The sequence below is a fragment of the Chinchilla lanigera genome, unplaced genomic scaffold (genome assembly GCF_000276665.1).
Source record: "Chinchilla lanigera isolate Chin_1 unplaced genomic scaffold, ChiLan1.0 scaffold00015, whole genome shotgun sequence".
In the NCBI taxonomy this organism is placed as follows: Eukaryota; Metazoa; Chordata; class Mammalia; order Rodentia; family Chinchillidae; genus Chinchilla; species Chinchilla lanigera.
In genome coordinates this window covers 9,981,326-9,999,030 of record NW_004955416.1, presented here as the reverse complement: position 1 = coordinate 9,999,030, position 17,705 = coordinate 9,981,326, and the positions used below count along the sequence as shown (strand labels likewise).

At 43.9% G+C, this 17,705-nt stretch overlaps 1 protein-coding gene across 5 annotated transcripts in view; it reads left to right on the top strand.

The window, feature by feature from the left end:
• Tp53bp1 (tumor protein p53 binding protein 1) overlaps positions 1-17,705 on the top strand; it is a 72,698-nt gene that overhangs the window by 36,403 nt on the left and 18,590 nt on the right. For 3 of the 5 annotated variants that reach the window (XM_005381381.2, XM_005381380.2, XM_005381379.2), the window contains exons 13-17: positions 3,140-3,259; positions 4,017-4,220; positions 7,066-7,123; positions 12,526-12,618; positions 15,441-15,924. In XM_005381381.2, coding sequence (XP_005381438.1) covers positions 3,140-3,259; positions 4,017-4,220; positions 7,066-7,123; positions 12,526-12,618; positions 15,441-15,924 — 959 coding nt within the window. The remainder of the gene's footprint in view (positions 1-3,139; positions 3,260-4,016; positions 4,221-7,065; positions 7,124-12,525; positions 12,619-15,440; positions 15,925-17,705) is intronic. The other 2 variants (XM_005381382.2, XM_005381383.2) reach the window with 2 other exon arrangements.

Below are 17,705 nucleotides of genomic sequence, written 5' to 3'. Positions count from 1 at the left end.
ATGCTGAAGTGTGAGAAATATTGAAATAGTGCAGGAAGAGGGGTGTGGGAGTGGGTAGAAGAGGGAGTAGTGGGAAGGCAGAGTCGGGACAGACAGTGAGAGGTGGGGTTACTCCGTTTGTAGATGACTTGTGACTTCTCTAGACACCTGTGTATAGGAGCCTCTCCTAAACCTGACAGAAGCAAAGAAGCACAACCTTACTCAATGAAGAACAAATTCATGGTGGGTTGATGATGTGGAAAACTCTAACCAGTTCAGTAAATCTTTAATTAAATCCTAAGTGGCAGTCTGTAGTAGGTTAGTAATAATCAGAGAAGCTAGATATATTTGGGACTCTAGCTGTATGATCTTTGTTGGTCTGTAACTGGCTGTTAATGTCAGAGGCAAACACTGAGACTGTTTATAGTGTCATCCAGTATGGAAATTCCTCTATTGTTAATTAGATGGCTTTTCATTAATTAAAAAGTAAGTGGCCAGAGCCTGGTATGATGGAGGATGTGTGTAATCCTAGCACCCAGGAGGATGACGCAGGAGGATCGAAAGTTTGAAGGCAGCCTGAGCCTGCGCTATATATAGCCAATTCAGGGCTAGCCTGGACTACTTAGTGAGACCCTACCTAAGAGAGGGAGAGAGGGGGAGGGAGAAATGGAGGGAGGGAGGACCAGTTTTTAAAGAAAAGAGTGGGCTTTAAACTATAATAGAAATTTCGGAGAGCCCTTCGGATTTAAGCGTTGTAAATTTTGCCTTGTACTAGAATTGTTTGAAGTCCATAGTAGTAAGGATGAATTCCTGCACGGATGGTTTGATAACTGGTATTAAATTTCTTTTTGTTTTTTCATCCACGTCTTTCTTTATAGGTTGATATGCTGATGTAAAATAGGCCAACCTATTATCATCTGGAAAAGTGAGCAAGGGTTTGATCATTTAAACAGTGCAGGTTAGAGAACTGAGTATTTGAGAAATTCTAGTAAATTTAAAAGGATAAAATATTGCAGTAAATGTACTTTGCAGGATTTGGTGATCATTTGACTGGATTAGTAGTGATTTTCAGGTGAGTGAACAAAAGCAGGGAAATGGGAAGGTATTTGGAGGACGTTGAATGGAGGCTTCATGAACATGAATAAGTAAAAAAGAGTGGAAATATAGGCTGCTACTAGTTAATTGAGTGCTGACTAAAGAATTAGGAATTTATCTTCCGGTGGACACCTTGAAGACTTTTGAGAAGGAGCCAGCACGTTCGAAGCCATGTTTTATAGGAAGGTTGCTTTGGTTGCAGGGTTTAGCAAGAGCGGGGCTGGGGAGCAAGGGATACTTGAGGCAGAGAAGAGGGTTGTCAGGCTGTTGTGCTGGTTAGGAGTGAGGTGTTGGAGGCTGGATGAAGGCAGTGGCGGTGAAATCTCAGCTTTCTGTTCAATGGTGGCGAACGTTTTAGAGCTTTCAGTGATACAGACGGCCTGTTGTGGCATCCGTGCCGTAGGTTCGCCACCAGTTAGGTTACAATGATACAGTTAATTAAATGGTTCTAAAATTACTTTTAATTATAAGTCTTACCTAGTATTCTGCAAAGGACACTCTTTTTACCAGCAAATAATTTTCAGTAATAGTGCCTGCGGGTTATGTTTGCATGAGGTTTCATACAGATTTTTAGAAGCTTGGTCAGTCAGTTCCGAGATGAGGGATGGTTCCTACCAAGAAAGCAGTATATGTGCAGTCTTTTACTCCTGATTCTTCTCGTAATGAAAATCCTATAAAATTGATGTTTGGAATGTATTTGGCTGCGTGAGATGTTTTGCTTTTGCTGTCATAGTTTCTATCTGTCCTCTGAGTTCTTTGTTAGCCTGACAGGCTTGCCTTATCAGGAGCCACCGGAGAGTGCGTGCTTGTCTGCCTAACGTGTTTGACTGTGGAGGACGTCTGTGCTAGTTAAATTGATTTTGATGCTCTCCAGTCCTGCTCTTCCTAGTTTTCTTAGCTGGGCCTGTGTGTTTTCATTCTTTATTTCCAGAGACTATTTCATTTTCCAGAGATTTTTCATCCCCTCTGGTTACTTTTTCTTATAGATGTAGGAGGTTTTCCTTTTTGTTGTAGTTTTGTGATTTTGAAGGAAAGAAGTGTCAACGTGGTTGGCATTACAGAATAATAAAGGGAAAAGTGGAGTGGAGAAAGAAACGCTATTTCCCTAAGTAGTGGTGACTGGGTGTGCCACATTATAGTTACTTTGCAGTATCTAGGGAAGTAATATCAATTTTTCACATATTAAATTTAAGAGTCCAGTCTGGCAGAGTTCTTATTTCTCCCAGATGAACCCATTTTATTAAAGGAGATAGGAAGCCAGAAAATACAATTTTGGCAATTTGCTGATTCTGGTTAACAAGAATGTGGACTAAGAACCTAATTAAAAAAGTAGCTTCGTGTGTTGACAAATGTTTGATGTTTTTAATAACTTAAGAACAACTAATCCAAATGTGTACACTGGGAATGCTTATATATGTCGGGTTGATTGCTGTGTAGCGATCTGAATGTGGACATACTACTTCAGTCTTAAATGCGTGCTGTCTTTCGGTCTTGCAGTACTGCTGAACCCTGAAAAATGTAGATTTTCTAGGTTAGAACCAGTGAGTATTTTGAAGTCGGTTGGCCTGTGAGATCCTTTGTCAGCTCTTCAGTTACGTTGCAAGTTCTATGTACTAACATCAGATGTTTTTTTGGGGACTCCTAGAGAGTGCTAAGACTTTAAACGGACCACTTGGGTTAGCATTGTGCTGGATTATACCTGTACTGAAACCATGAAACTATCCACATGGGTGTTGCTGAGTATCCCCAGACCTGCTGTCGTGATGCCAGATGTCCTTAGGCTCCTCTGGCCCTTTGTTCATCGGGCCCTCCACACTCTGGGCTTCCTGTCTTTCCGTCTGCCTGTCTGCTCATCTTCTGCTTCGGGTCAGTCTTGTTGGGGCCGTAAAAAGAGCAGAGAAGATAGAGGCCTGTGGAGGCCTGGTGAAGGTGATCTGAGTAAGAGAGCAAAAGAAAAGCATTTGAAATATTTTTTGCAGTTTTCCTCATTTTTGCTTATTTTATACTTCTGTTCGATTTGCTTTTTATCATTGTTTTGTTTTCGTTTTTTGTTTATTTTTTTCAGAAACCCCATTTCATTTCACTTTGCCTAAAGAAGGTGATATTATCCCACCATTGACGGGCGCAACCCCACCTCTCATTGGGCACCTAAAATTGGAGCCCAAGAGACATAGTACTCCTATTGGTGAGTGAATAAAAATGGTGATATTTAAGGCAGGCACTCCGAGGCGTCATTGTTCAAGAAGTGATACTTTTAGATCTGAGGAGTTAGGTCTGACTGATAAGGTTGATTGTTGTCTCAGAATAGAGCTGTGGTGTTTGATTGTATGACTTTACTCTCAGGAGATGAGAGATCATGAGAGGAAAGAAAGGGTGGAGGGGAGGAAGAGGGAGAATAATTATAAGGATTCTATCATAATACTTGCAGAGCAGTAGAGTCTGTGCCAAGCAGTGATGCAGAACTGTTCTGTAAGGAAGAGGAGATAAAGATACAGGGTAGAAGTGCTATTTATCGAGCACCCTGGCTAACCAGTCAGTCTGCTGCTTGACAAGGCAAGAGAATTTAGACCCTCCTTCCCTGCTGCAGCCAGTAGACCTCTGCGTTAACCTGTTTGTTTTCTCTAGTCAGTGCTGGGAGGTAACAGTCATGCCGTCTGAAGTCTCCTGCTACCTATGCCTGATGCTGGCAGATGTGGGTTGGCTGAGGGCTCATGCAGCATCCTTTGTCCAGATGCAGAAGTGGATCTGAATCCTGTTGCTCCTCTAAGACCAGGTGTTAATACTAGTTCGTAGTTGTTGATACTTGTGACAGGATCTATCCTAGGACCCCCTTCAATCCTGCAGAGTGGTGGAGCCAAACAGGCAAATTGATGACCTAGTGTTGCTGTTTTTACTGTTTGTATTTCAGTGCTCTTTCTTTCTCCCTGCCTCCCTTCTTTCAGGCATTAGCAACTATCCAGAAAGCACCATAGCAACCAGTGTTGTCATGTCGGAAAGCATGGTAGAGACCAACGATGCTATACTTGGGAGTGAAAAAGGGGATTCCGGGGCTGCCCCGGAAGTGGATGAGAAACTGTCTCTAAGAATGAAATTGGTCAGTCCTGAAACAGAGGCCAGTGAAGAGTCTTTGCAATTTAGCCTGGAAAGTAAGTTTTATTTTATGTTAGTCTTGGGTAATTAGCTCCAGGATATCTGGGAAGCATCAATTACCTTTTTAATAATTGTTACTTTTATAATGTATATAGTGTTCATTCATTGTTTCTGGTTAGTCTCTGTCACGTTACTGAGGATACTTTATTTTACAGTCTTGTTTTACTTGTGTTTCCAGATTACACCTATGTCTGTCAAGTAATTGGCTTGCATATACAGAAATAGTTCAGAAGAGTAGAAAATTGAGGGTTGTGATTTTCACTGTAGATTTATGTGACCTCTGACCTCTTCTCCACATGAGTTCAAGTTGTTCGGTAGGTGCTGCTAGAGCAGACACACGGAGGTGATGCGGAGTAGGGGCCAGATTCTCAGAGCCTTTTGCATTGTGCTGAGAAGCTGAAGAACTTGAGGTAGGGGAATTACAGGATCTGACTTGCTTCTTTAAAAGGAAAGAAGCAAACTTTGTCTTAAAACTTGGTGCTTTTGCGCATGATGATTGTATATCCTTTGCACAGTCCGTTTCCTGCTCTTCTCCCTAGCAAAGTTCTGCTCAGCCTTTAACCAGGAAGTGGGGTCGACAGCGGGGCTGGAGATGAGGAATGAATTTGAGGTACGCGAAACTATCAGAACCAGGAGGGTGGTTGAACATGGCAATAAGGGGAAAGGGAAAATACAGGACAACTTTTTACATACACTGTGTCATCTAATTTTCATAAAAGTGCTCCAGGCAGTCACACGTCCATTTTATTGACAAAAAACAAACTGAGTGGTTTTTAAGTTATAAGCCTAAGGCCACAATAATTGGGCAGATGTGGAGCTGGAATTTGAGTCATATCTATTTGTAAAATTTGTAAGCTTCCCAGTAGGTTGTTTGTAAATGCTGTTTAAGGAAGTCTGAGGAGGAAGAAGTCTGTAAAAGAGGTGGGAAAGGAACACTGAGAGAGGAGAAGCTGAGGTAGCAGGAGGCCTGCGGAGAGGAGAGATCCAGAAGATAACAGTGTTGGATGTAGGCGCCACAGTCCAGTAGGATATGTCTGAAAACGGATCTTGGATGTGGCAGTGAGGATCCATTTGGTGACTTTGGCAAGAAACATTTCAGCGTTGTGGTTGGGGTGAGAGCTGTATCAAAGGTAATTGCGAAATGGGCAGGAGGAGAAAGGAAAGGCGGAGGCAGCGAATGGACTTTACTCTGAGAAGTTTATGTGAGAAAAGGAAGAGAAACACGGCAAGTTAGAGGGAAATTCAAGGTCGAAGGATAATTTGTTTTTAGTTGAGAGACCCGAGCAAATTTACAGACTGAAGGAGGGGCTCCAGGAGAGGGCTGGGTTAAAGATGAGGGGTCAGAGGGAAGAGTTGATGAACCCTGTTCTCTGAGACCAAAGAAAATAATTTTAGCTAATAATTTTTGAGCTCTTCTTGTATGCTGGGCACTTTATATGTACAGCTATTAAGTCTCTTAACAAACCTGTGAAATAGATTCTGTTATCATCATTTTGCAGAAGGGCACACAGAGACACAGGAAAGGGGAACAACTTCGGAGAGTCACACACAGAGTAGCCTGGATTCAAACTGAGGGAGGTTGGATCCCAAACCAGGACTCCAGTTGCTTGTCGGTGCTTTCTGATTAGGAATTGAAGTATTTCATGGTTGGGAATAAAATAAGGGCTTATTGAGAGAATGTGCGAGTACCCTTAAATCTCGACTCCTTTAAATCTGAAATTATGACTGGGAAGGGCTAGATGGAGCTGAAAGGTAAGGGTTGTCCCATCAGTACGTAAGTAGTAGCGCCTTTTCCAACACTAGGAGCACTGTAGTCACACAAACGGGAGGGCGGTCCTGTTTTCTCTCTTACAGAGGAGGAACCTGAGTCTCAAAAGGACAACACAGTTTACCCCAGGTTAGACTCCTAAGCGCAGGGGCCAGGTCTGAGCTGGGTTTCTCTTCAGAACTGGGGCTCTCACTCTGCACTTCAGCTGCCTCCTTGCTAGGCTGTTTACTTGGTGACAAATCCCAAGTACTTTAGAAATGTTTGAAACTATTTATGGGTTATTTTTTCTAAGACCGGAATACATGTTAAACAAACAAATGTTAATCCTTTGACACTGCTATGAAAATGTGGGAGTCTTTTCAGCATCTTCCTTATTTTGCTGATTGTTCTTTCTTGGAAATATGTCTCATTTTTCAGAATCTGTCCTAAAACACTTTGGGAAAAACTTGGATACCTTCTATTTGTGGGTGCTTCTAAAATCCTATTTTATTAAAATGATTTTTCTTTTTAAAATTTTTAATTTCTTTAAAAAATTTCAGTTAAATTTTATTTTGTATTTTCTTTTCTCTCTCTCTCGCTTTTTTTTTTTTTTTTCTGTCTGGGATAGGGTTTCACTGTAGAGTTCAGGCTGGCCTTGAATTCACTTTGTAGCCCAAGCTGGCCTTGAACTCACGGTGAACCTCCTGCCTCAGCCTCACAAGTGCTGGGATTACAGGTGTACACCATCATTCCCGGCCTATTTTGTATTTTCTTAAGTAGTTTTAAAATTTCTTTTATGTGAAAAGATAATTCAGAAGGGCTTAATTTTAATTTAAAACATTACTGTTTAGTAGCTTACTGTATTTCAGGCCAGACTAACTCATTTCCTATAGAAAACTTGAAAGAAAATTAATTGGTAGAAATGAGAAAAACTTGTACCATTAAATTATAAGAAGTCTGTTCATGTTCATTGATTAATTTTGCTCTTTTTATTTTCATTACTTGTTGAAAATACAGAGGAGGGGGAGGTTTTAGGTGTGATACTACCTGAATTGTTTCCCTTTCTTTTCTTTCCTGCTTTTGTTTTTATTCAGAGCCTTCAAGTGGTGAAAGAAGAAATGGTTCTGCTGCTGTTGCTGAGGCTGTTGCCAGGTAACCAGAGCTGGTGTCTATTTCAAGGAGGGTAATGAGGGAAAGATGCTTTACCATCAGAGGAAAAACCTAATGGAAAACTCCAGCACAAAGGGTGTTAGCAGTGTGTTAATCATTAGAGCTTTTGTCTTTAAAACTCAGGTCCCTTTTGTTCCTGTGAGTGCTTTTTCCCTACAGCTGAGCCTGAGGTGGTTGTTGCTATGGAGAGGACATAGAGGCCTGAGCAAGAGATGCGTGTGTACCCTGCCCCTTCTGCATCCCATAGTGAACCACAGTGTCAGGCGTTTCTTCAGGCCTGCCGGTTGACTGCTGGGTTGAGTTGTTATTTTTGCTTTGTCACGCATGCTGTAATGCTTTGGAAGTTTGACCCCATGCTGAGCTTTTGGTGGTGAAGCTTTGCCATCTGGTGGCTGTGAGAGTAGACGTCTCATTTGTTTTTGGCATGAGCCAGCCGGCAGGGAAGCACTAGCAGCAGTTGCTGCAGTACAGGCACGGACTCTCAGCTGCTGGGCAGGTACTGTAAATTCCAGCCGGCGGAGTGTTGAGGAGGACGCAGACAGGATGTAGGTCCCATTTCTTTTTGATCCGGTCACTGGTTTTAATTCAGGAGCAAAAATTTACTGTTGCCAAATCTTTAAACAAATCTGGATTCTTAAGCCTGTGTGTGTGTTTTTGTTTTTCTTCCGGTACCGAGAATCGAACTCACGACCTTGTGCTTGCCAGGCAGGCACTGTGCCACTGAGCTAAATCCCCAGCCCCTGGATTCTTAAGCCTGGTGTGGTAGCACATCCTTGTAATCCCAGCTTCTGGGAGGGTGAGGCAGGAGGGTTGCAGTTGGAGGGTGGCCTGGGCAACTTAGTGAGAACCTATCTCAATAAAAAATAAAGGATGGGGATGTAGCCCCTGGGTCCAGCCCAAAAGAAGAAACAAAACAAAAGAAAAAAATAAAAGAAGTCTGGATTTTTAAAAATAAAAATTTCAGTTTCAAGTGAAACGTCTGTGAACTAAATTTGCCCCTCGTTTGTAAGTTTCTGACTCTTCTCAGAATCCTTCTGTATGTTCTTTGCTGAATCCTAGATTAATATCTGGGCTCTTGCATATTTAATTTGAAAAATAGGTAGCTTAGGTTCTTTTTTCAGTAACCCCCCGCCACCGCCCGCCCGTGGAACCCAGGGCTTCGTGCCTGCGAGGTGAGCACTCTGCCGCTGAGCCACAGCACGTGCCTAGAGGCCCTTAGTGATATGTGGCCCCAGCGGGTTTAAGAAGGTGGAGTTTACGTGTGATCTCTTTAGCCTTAGCAGAGCTGTGTGCCAGGCACTTGTTTATTAAGTCCGTATGTGTGTACCTGAGGACAAAACAATATGCTGCTGAAACTTCCTGAGCTCTTAGGGCAGAAATGTGAGAGAACTCCCAGTTCCTGAGGAACCATTCTGGTCTCCCACAAATAGAAGGTATCCAAGTTTTTCCCAAAGTGTTTTAGGACAGATTCTGAAAAATGAGACATATTTCCAAGAAAGAACAATCAGCAAAATAAGGAAGATGCTGAAAAGACTCCCACATTTTCATAGCAGTGTCAAAGGATTAACATTTGTTTGTTTAACATGTATTCCGGTCTTAGAAAAAATAACCCATAAATAGTTTCAAACATTTCTAAAGTACTTGGGGTTTGTCACCAAGTAAACAGCCTAGCAAGGAGGCAGCTGAAGTGCAGAGTGAGAGCCCCAGTTCTGAAGAGAAACCCAGCTCAGACCTGGCCCCTGCGCTTAGGAGTCTAACCTGGGGTAAACTGTGGGAAGAGAAAATAAGGAGATACTTGAGCAGAAGATTGGGATGGTGGATCATGGAATGAATGGAATTCATCAGTGCTGGGGATGGAAGCGGATTATTATAATCCCAGCTACTTGGGAGACGGAGGCAAAAGGATTGCACATTGAAGACCAGTACATAACAAGACTGTATTTCAAAAAGGAAAAAAAAAACTAAAGTTAGTTGGGGATAAAGCTCAGTAGTAGAGTGCTTGCCTAGCATGTGAGGCCTTGTGTTTGAGTGAAAAACAAAAACATTGGTTGTGTTGTGAAGCAAATTTTATATATAAGGATATTTTGAAAATTTTTGACACATTTTTTTGAAGATTCATTGTATTGTTGGATTAACCATAAGAAATCTTTTGAAGTGTTAGAATACCATAAATGACCGGTTATTTTAGATGAAGCCGGGGGGTCGGGGGACTGGGGATCAAACCCAGGGCTTTCACATTGAGCTACATCCCAAGCCCTTTTTTTATTTCTTACTTTTGAGACAGGGTCTTACCAAATTGCCCAGGCTGGGCCTAAATTTGAAATCCTCCTGCCTCAGCCTCCCAGAGCACTAGGATTACAGATGTAGTGGAACACTCCACCACACCTCTTTACGTGACACTTTTAAGTATTGAGTGTAAGTGGATTCCATTCAGATTAACTCGGTGTCACCTCATTTCCCAGTCATTTTATTGTGGGAGGTTTCAAGTGTGTACAGAAGTTGAGAGTAGCATCTTGGGTCACCATGTTTCAGAAATTACCAACAGGTAGCCGGTCTGGGTTCATTTATAAATACTTCCGACGATCCCTTCTCCCACTTACTTATTCTGAAGCTGTTTTATATATGTAAACACTTCAGTATGATCTCTAAAAGATAAGCATTCTTAGCAATAGCTGCGCCTTGGGTAAACCTCATTGGCTATGATACTGCCACTGCACGAAGCTAAGTAAGAATTCTTACTTTAAAACTTAACCACATTGTATTACCAGTTGTATAATGTTCAGATTTCTCTGCCTCCAACGTTTTTTTTTACAGTGCCTGAATCAAGACCCAGATAAGTCTACCTATTGCATTTGATGGCAGGGTTTAACTAAGACTTGTTAGAGTTACATGCTTCTGTCACCCCCCACCCCCACTATTCAGGAACTTGTTATTTGCCCTGTTATTTTCTATATTCTGATTTCCTGAGCACATTCTCACGTCCTTATAGTTTTCTGGTTTTTTTCTAGTGAATCTTCCTTGAAAGATTTTATTATGTTAATTTGAAGCACAAGTGAAGAATTTGAATTTTTTATAATGGTAGCAAGGTTTTATTAAAGATAGGAGAAGAAACAAGCTCTGCAGAACGAGTTTGGGTCAAGTGAAAATAGGAAAAGAAGTACACCCTCCAGTGTGAGGGTGAGCCGCGTGCCCGTGAGGACACTGTCAGATACTCAGTGTGCACTGCCGTCTTCCTAGAATGCACTCCCCAGCTCTCGGCCATCCTATCAAACCAGCTCAAGTGCTTGGGAAAAGTCCACATGCAGGATTTGGGAGCTGCTTTGCGCACGTGTCACACCTACTTCCCCAGCCAGTTTTGCCTCACCCTAATCTGTCTTATGTCCCTCTCAGAGACACAGAATCCCCATTAATTCTTTGTGGGGTGCCAAGGGAGTGGAGGTCTCTGTCTTCTGTAGCGTCTTCCAGCTGGAAGGGGCATAGACCCTGCCGCTGGGGATTATGCACTGTGCAGCTACTTCAGGGCGTTGTACTTTGCTGGCTGGGTTGATGAAAAAAATCTGTCAGAAGACAGTGAGAAAAGAGCTAGTGACTCTTGAGCTGTCCGATGGGAGAAAAAAGGTAACTCCTTATTATGTGCTATTATGTTGGGGATGCCAAACCCAAATATGAGGAGCAGGTCAGATTTCCATGCTCCTTGTGGAGGACAAAGTATGGCAAAGCGGGAGGTTAGATAAATTACTGAGAACCTGAGAGCCATAGCCTTAGCAAGATTACCACATAATGGGTCTAATTCAAAACAGGAGCCTCCAGACAGGTGCCCATGTGGTGAGTTAGGGTCATTAGGGACTCCACGTACCTGCAGCTGGAGCAGTACTGGAGTCTTGCTCTCTGAAGAGGAGTCTCAGGTCTTCCAGAGGTTCTCAGGAACAGCTTTCTTCTTAGTCCTGTGAAGATTCTAGTACCATTTTCCATGTAGGATTTTTATGGCTTGTCACTATGTCTCTTGAGGAGAGACCAGAATGGTTCCTTAGGAACTGGGAGTAAAACTAGGTAGGCTGTTGGGGAGCTCTAGGGCTGTCCTTTGTGCTTCCCTATCAGCCTTTTGATTTTCTTTTTTCCTTTTTTTTGAGCCTTTTGATTTTCATAATTTTTTTTTTGTGTGTGTGTACTGGGAATTGAACTCAGGACCTTGTGCTTGCCAGGCAGGCACTTGTGCCACTGAGCTATATTCCCAGCAAGCCTTCTGATTTTCAAGACTTTAGACATGTTTCTTTAGGGTCTCTTGCAATGAATGACAACGACCTGCTTGGAAAGATAGAAATTACTGTGCAGAGTTGTAGAATTTCCTGCTTGTGTTTGTTTTGTTTTTTAATAAAAGCCAACAGCTTATTTGTAGGTGGGGAGGAGGAGAGAGAGGAGAGAGAGAGAGCGATACTCTGGATGGGTAGGAAGTATTTGAAAGGGAAATAACTCCTCCTGCTTGTGTTTTACAGATGATTTTTTGGTTTTGTTTTGCTTTTTTTGCCTTTTTTGAGATAGGGTCTCACTATGCAGTTCAAGCTGGCCTTGAGCTCACTTTGTAGCCCAGGCTGGTCTCGAACTCACAACGATCCTCCTGCCTCAGCCTCCCCGGTGCCGAGATTACAGGTGTGTGCCACCAAGCCCTGCTTTACAGATGATTGTGTATTACCTAACAAGTTCCTTTCCAGATAGCTGCACAGGCATGTAGCACCAGAAAGGCGTATTTAGAGTCTGTATAGAAATGTAGTTTCTTGCCTTTTCCTAATACAGGTATCAATGCCCAAGTAAGAGCTATGAGTTCCGCTGTGTGAGCACAGGTCCCTGGGGAAGGGGTTTGCTTCAGTAACCCGTTGGGAACTCAGCCGCATACTTTCCTCAGTAAGCCACCTCTTCAGAGTCTTGAAGGGGTGGGTCACTGATGTCCTGTCTGCTTGTGTAGGTGTGGGGTCACTTGCTCATAGATGGGCTAACTTCTGGGCCTGCTCTTCTGACTGGTTAACCCAACTATGTTGCCAGGTTTGGGGTGCTGAAGTCTCTTCCTAGAAGTGGTTTCTAGGTTCTTCTGTCCTGAGCAAAGAATTGGTCAAGACAAGTGCAAATAGTAGCAAAGTTTTGTTGAAGAAACAGGCTCTACAGAGGGAGTTTAGACTAAGTGTAAGTAGGAAAAAAAGTGCACCTACAGTGTGAAGGTGGGCCACCCTGCGCGAGGGAACACAGTGGCCAAGAATTTGCATTTTGCTGTAAAGTGGTTTGGAGTTTGGGGTGAAGAAAGGGTTCCTTTTGTGCCGGAGGGACAGACTAGTGGGCAGAAGTACTGCGCCTTTCCACACGCGCACAGCTGTTACTTTCATGTCTTACCTTAGTCCCCAGAAGGCCGTGTCTGTGTTCAGCTGCATCTGTGAAGCCCGACAAGAGGAGAAGGCTGGAGGTGAGGAGCTCCCTGCTGCCCCCGTCAGGTGAGCATTATTTTCACCGTATCATTTGGGCTCCATTGACTCACAAATGCTTGATACCAGCATCTAATACAGATTGCTACTGACTCAGGAGCTACTGTAGGCTAGGTAGCCTGTGAGCAGCAAATTATTTCTTCCATTGTAGAGCCTGGGAAGTCTTAAAGTGTCAGCAGATTTGGTGATGTGGCAAGGGTCTGCTTCCTGCACGGGAGATCTCTGAGGTCTCTTAGGACACTGATCACGTCCCAGAGGCCCTGTCTCTTCATACCATCACCCTGGGGATTAGGACTGAAGTTAGAAGTTTTGGGTGAGCACAAATACTTGGTCTGTGGCATGAGGTAAAATGTGTAAATTTGTTTAAAGGTGGTAAACAATGGTAATTGAATTTTTTTTTTTTTTTTTTTGTCTTTTTGAGACAGGGTCTCACTATGCAGTTCAGGCTGGTTTTGAGCTCAGTTTGTAGCCCAGGCTGGCCTTGAACTTGCAACGATCCTCCTGCCTCAGCCTTCTGAGTGCTGGGATTACAGACGTGCACCACCACGCTGGCATGGTAATTGAATTCTTAAAAGCATGAATCAGTCGGGAGTGGTGGCGCGTGTCTGTAATCCCAACAGTTGGGAGGCTGAGGCAGGGCGAGACCACTGTGAGTTCTAGGGGTCAAACTCATGGATCCATCCTGTCCCTTTTGGTTTTAATTCACCTGCATTGTTACTTAGCCATTGATATATTGTGTCCTAAAGGTTTGAACATGAATATTAAGTTTATGAAGAAGGTGAATTGAATCTCTTTAATCAATTTGTCATCCATAGCTGATATCAATTGTGCTTCTGCCCAGTGCATTGCATGCAGGGTCGTTCATAAACGCTGGACCGGGCAGGTACTTCTCATTAGTGTGGTGATTGGGTTCTTGCCTTTTCTTCATTGGATCATCTGTCTTCGTACAGCTGAGGTTTTTGAGAGACTTAGCTAGAGCTTTATTCCACATACCCCTTCGATGTCCTTTTCTGGTGAACCGAGCCAGACAATGTGGAAACCTCCAAAACATCTTTTTAATCAAGAACGAGAGCTCAGCGAGAACTTTGAGGACTCTTCATGCTTCCTCTCCTCTGCCTCAGCAGGGTGCACCACGGAGGACAGGGCTCTTCCCAGCGCGCTCGGTCTCTGACCGTATGTGTAAGGCCACAGGTGAAGCTGGTTGCTAGGCCCCTTGTCACCCTCATTGTCACTTTCAGGGTGTATCTCATTTTCTGTCTTGTAAACTGTGGCACTCAAAACTGAGACAGGTGTTCCAGATATGTGGTCCTAGCAAACTCAGTTGTGAATGGTCGTCTTTTGTCTTTATCCTAGCTATATACGTGTACTTTGTGTTTATTTAATCCAAGTAGATTTTTGCAGTTTTTGATTGGGAGAATATTCACTCTTTTGTTCAAAGTAAGTGTATTGGTTACCTATTTTGTATTAAGCTCCGTGTGAGGTGTTTTAAGTGTAAAGATGAGTATGCAGAATTTTTGTGTAACTTGCTCATTTGGAGCTAGCCTAGTTCTTTAAAAAAATTTTCTTTCCAAATAAGATATTTTAGTCAGTATGTCTGAAATATGGTTATAGTGACATGTAATTAGCATAGAAAGTTACTAATGAAATACTTCACATTTTTTATACTAAGTCTTTGAAATATACTGTGCATTTTAAGCTTACAGCATGTCTCAGGATGCATGACCTATATACCATGTGATCAGTAGTGCTATGTGCCAGGGGCTGCTGATTTGGACAGTGCAACTCAGGAAGCCTACCTTTTTACTCGGGAGAATTATTAAGGACATTGAAACCGTAGTCATCTCAGAAACCATGGCATTTGTTTATAGCAGACATTCATCAAATGCTTGTGGGATAAATAAAGTACCGATGCCCAATGGAATAAATGGGCTAAAGAAATGGGCCATCTTGAGTACTGTCTTTAAGGAACCCAAGTCATTTTAAAATATAGAGCTGTAGATAACTCATACAGTTAGCAAAATCAGAATCCCACCTACGTCTTTCTCCTTTAAAGATGAGGGTTCTTTTTCTGAAGTGACTGGTTAGCTTGGGGCAGTATCTGTAATGCTAGAAGTCAGTTAAAGAATGTTAGACCATTCATGAAGCCAAGTGAGTCCTCATGACCTAACTGATCCTTTTCAAAGTAGATCTCTGAGGTGCTTTTCATTGCCTGTGACTTTCCTGACAGCTTTCATCTTAGAATTTTCTTCATTTCCCGTGTCAGATTTCAGGGTTCACAGTTAATGCTGGGAAGAAGTTTCATGACTGTTACCATCATGGTGGAGCGGTCTTGCTGTCATTATTTTTACAGGAGGGAAGTTATGAGAGGCCTCACACAGTGACACGCAGAGTCACCTGGAGTTCTTTGTGTTACTACAATTGTCAAAATACGGTTCCCCTTTGCCACTGTTTTGTTCGCTCCCTTCCTTTTTGTTTTAGTCCACTTGGTCCATTTTCTGTTGCTAGTAACACAGGACCACAGAGCAGGTAAATTAGGAAGAAGAGAGGTCTGTTTTGGCTCACAGTTCTGTTCAGAAGCCATGTGCGCACCTGTGGGAGTGGCCTTCTCACCAGCAGAGTCCCAGGCAGAGAGCAGGAGCACGGGTAGGCTCTGGTCTTCCTTTAGAGGCACCAACATTCACTCGGGGCTGCTGCCCTGATGAGCTTACCTAATCCTGCTTACCTTCCAAAGGCTCCGCCTTTCCTCCCTCAGCACTGTACACAGTAAATTTAAACGCGAGCTTGAGTGGGGATAAACCATATTGAAACCGTAACACATATTTCACTTTCAGGGGCAACTTGCTTCATTTTCCAAGTACTCAAGAAGAAGAGAAGAAAGCAAAACTAGAGGGTGACCAGAGGATTAGGGAGAGTGAACAGCCCGTGAAGGCGGTTAGTCTTCTCCAGGACCCCGCGTCTCCTGCCTCTCGGCAGACAGCCTCACAGGAGCCGTGCAGCCCACGAGGAGAAGCCATGGAGACAGACGCACAGGACGGCCAGCAGGAAGAACAGGACGCCCACCAGGAAAAGCCCAGCAAGGCCTTGGTTGAAAGGCCCATCCAGAACAACATTGGAATCCAGACCCTGGAGCATTCCTTCTGGGCCCCAGAAACTGTGTCCGCAGCAACCCAGACTGTGAAGAACGTGTGTGAGCAGGGCACCAGCACTGTGGAGCAGAGCTCAGGGAAGCGAGATGCCACGGTGCAGACGGAGAGGGGCAGTGAGGAGAAGCCTGTCGGCGCCCCTGGGGATGACACAGAGTCCCTGCACAGCCAGGTGAGAACGCACCGAGTGCTTCAGAGGCTTGAAGTTGCAGCACTTACGCTGAGCACCAACTCCTGGACAGTTTGGTGTAGAACAGAGCTGAGAGGACAAAAGCAGCTTATCCAGACTAGAGATAGAGTGAAAGAGTGAAAACGACAGCGACACAGTTGATAGTCTTTTAGAGAAGATGGAGTAGTGGTAGAGCTGTTAAGCGGGCCTTCACTAGGAAAGAAGGCCAGTGTAACTTCCTGGTCTGCCACACTGAGTCTTCCTTCTGCCACCGCTTCTTGTCCCTTTCGGGGGCGGTAATCAGCTCTCCCCTCTATTTTACCATGGCTCCCGGGACCCCAGGCAGGGGAAAGCAGAGGGGAAACGTGAGGGCCAGCACAGAAGTAGAGAGATGGGGAGGGGCCCAGGGTCTCTGGGGACGCAGAAGCGCAGCTAAGACTAGAGGCGGTGGGAGGACGAGCGGCTCCCGGGGCAGAGTAGGGGGCTGTGGGTGTGTGGTGCTAGAAAGCAGGTAGGTGACAGGGAGGACAGCGGGCGCAGGGACGTGTTAATAATGATAAGTGGAAGTTCACAGGATGTCGTCAGCTGGCATGGGGGTCCAGGGAGAGAAGATGGCCTTTTCAGTTTGGGTGGCTCACCTTCACGCGCCGTCTGCCTGGGAAGTGCTCCCTAGTGATGAGCCTCTCGTTCTGCTTGTCCAAGTTGGCCTGTAGAGTGCGTTTCTTACCTGTTGAACACGTGCGCTACACCATCACTGTGCTTGGACAGTCCAGCCTGTGAGGTTGGTATTGTTACTCCCTTTCACAGGTTAAAAACCCAAGCCGAAAAGAAGTAACTTGCCCGAGAGTTTGCCATCGGTAGGTGGCTGGATTGGACTTCGAACTCAGTATATCAGTCTTCAGCGTCTGTGTTCTTTTTACTCTGTTACTCTTCCGTGTTAAAATCGTATCCGGTTTATCTTCCGCTGTTTTCTGTGCTTCTCCTGGAACTGTGCAGTTCTGTCTGTGTGTGCCTTTTGTAACAAAAAGTCCCAGAGAGCTAAGAGTGCCTGCTCAGAATTCTTTAGGGTTAGACTGCATTTTGCTTCTGTTTATTTTCATCTTTAAAGTATTTGTATCCTGCCACCTACCAGTTTGGTGTGTCTGCCTTTGTAGAAAGAGTTAAATTTGATGTTAATACACAACCATGTGGAAGACATCTGATTTTCTTCTCCTTTAGTCCTGTATTTGCTGTCTAAGTGAGGACATAGTCTTTGCTCATCACCGGGACGTGAGGGGCAATGGAGACCAAGGCTTTGGCCCCAGCCCCGCTTCATCAGCGTGCTGGAGAGCGCAGTGGATGAGGCGTGTGCAGCGCTGAGCGCTGGCTCCGGCACCTCGTCAAGGTGCTAAATAACTTGGCTGTGGCCTTTACCTGTTGATTGTTGTTATAGTTACTACAACTGTTGCTATGATGCCGCAGAACTGTTCACGTCAAAGTGGTTATTTTATGTCATGCAGATTTTACCACAGTTTAAAAAAGTTACAGGTGATGTATAGGAATTGGTGTGCTGTTTTTTGAGGAATGATTGAGAAATGGGAATGGCTGTATGGAGTTCTCTAAATTGCAGTGCTTTCTTTTATCCTTATGGTATGATGAGGCTTAGGCCAGTGCCCTCAAAAAGCATAGGCTTCCCACTTAGGTATTCCTTAAGATCACACTTCATATGTGGAGTATGTGGAACCATGTTTGCTAGCAAGGGAAAGTATGATTTTCTTTCTCTTTTTTTTTTTTTTTTTTTTTTT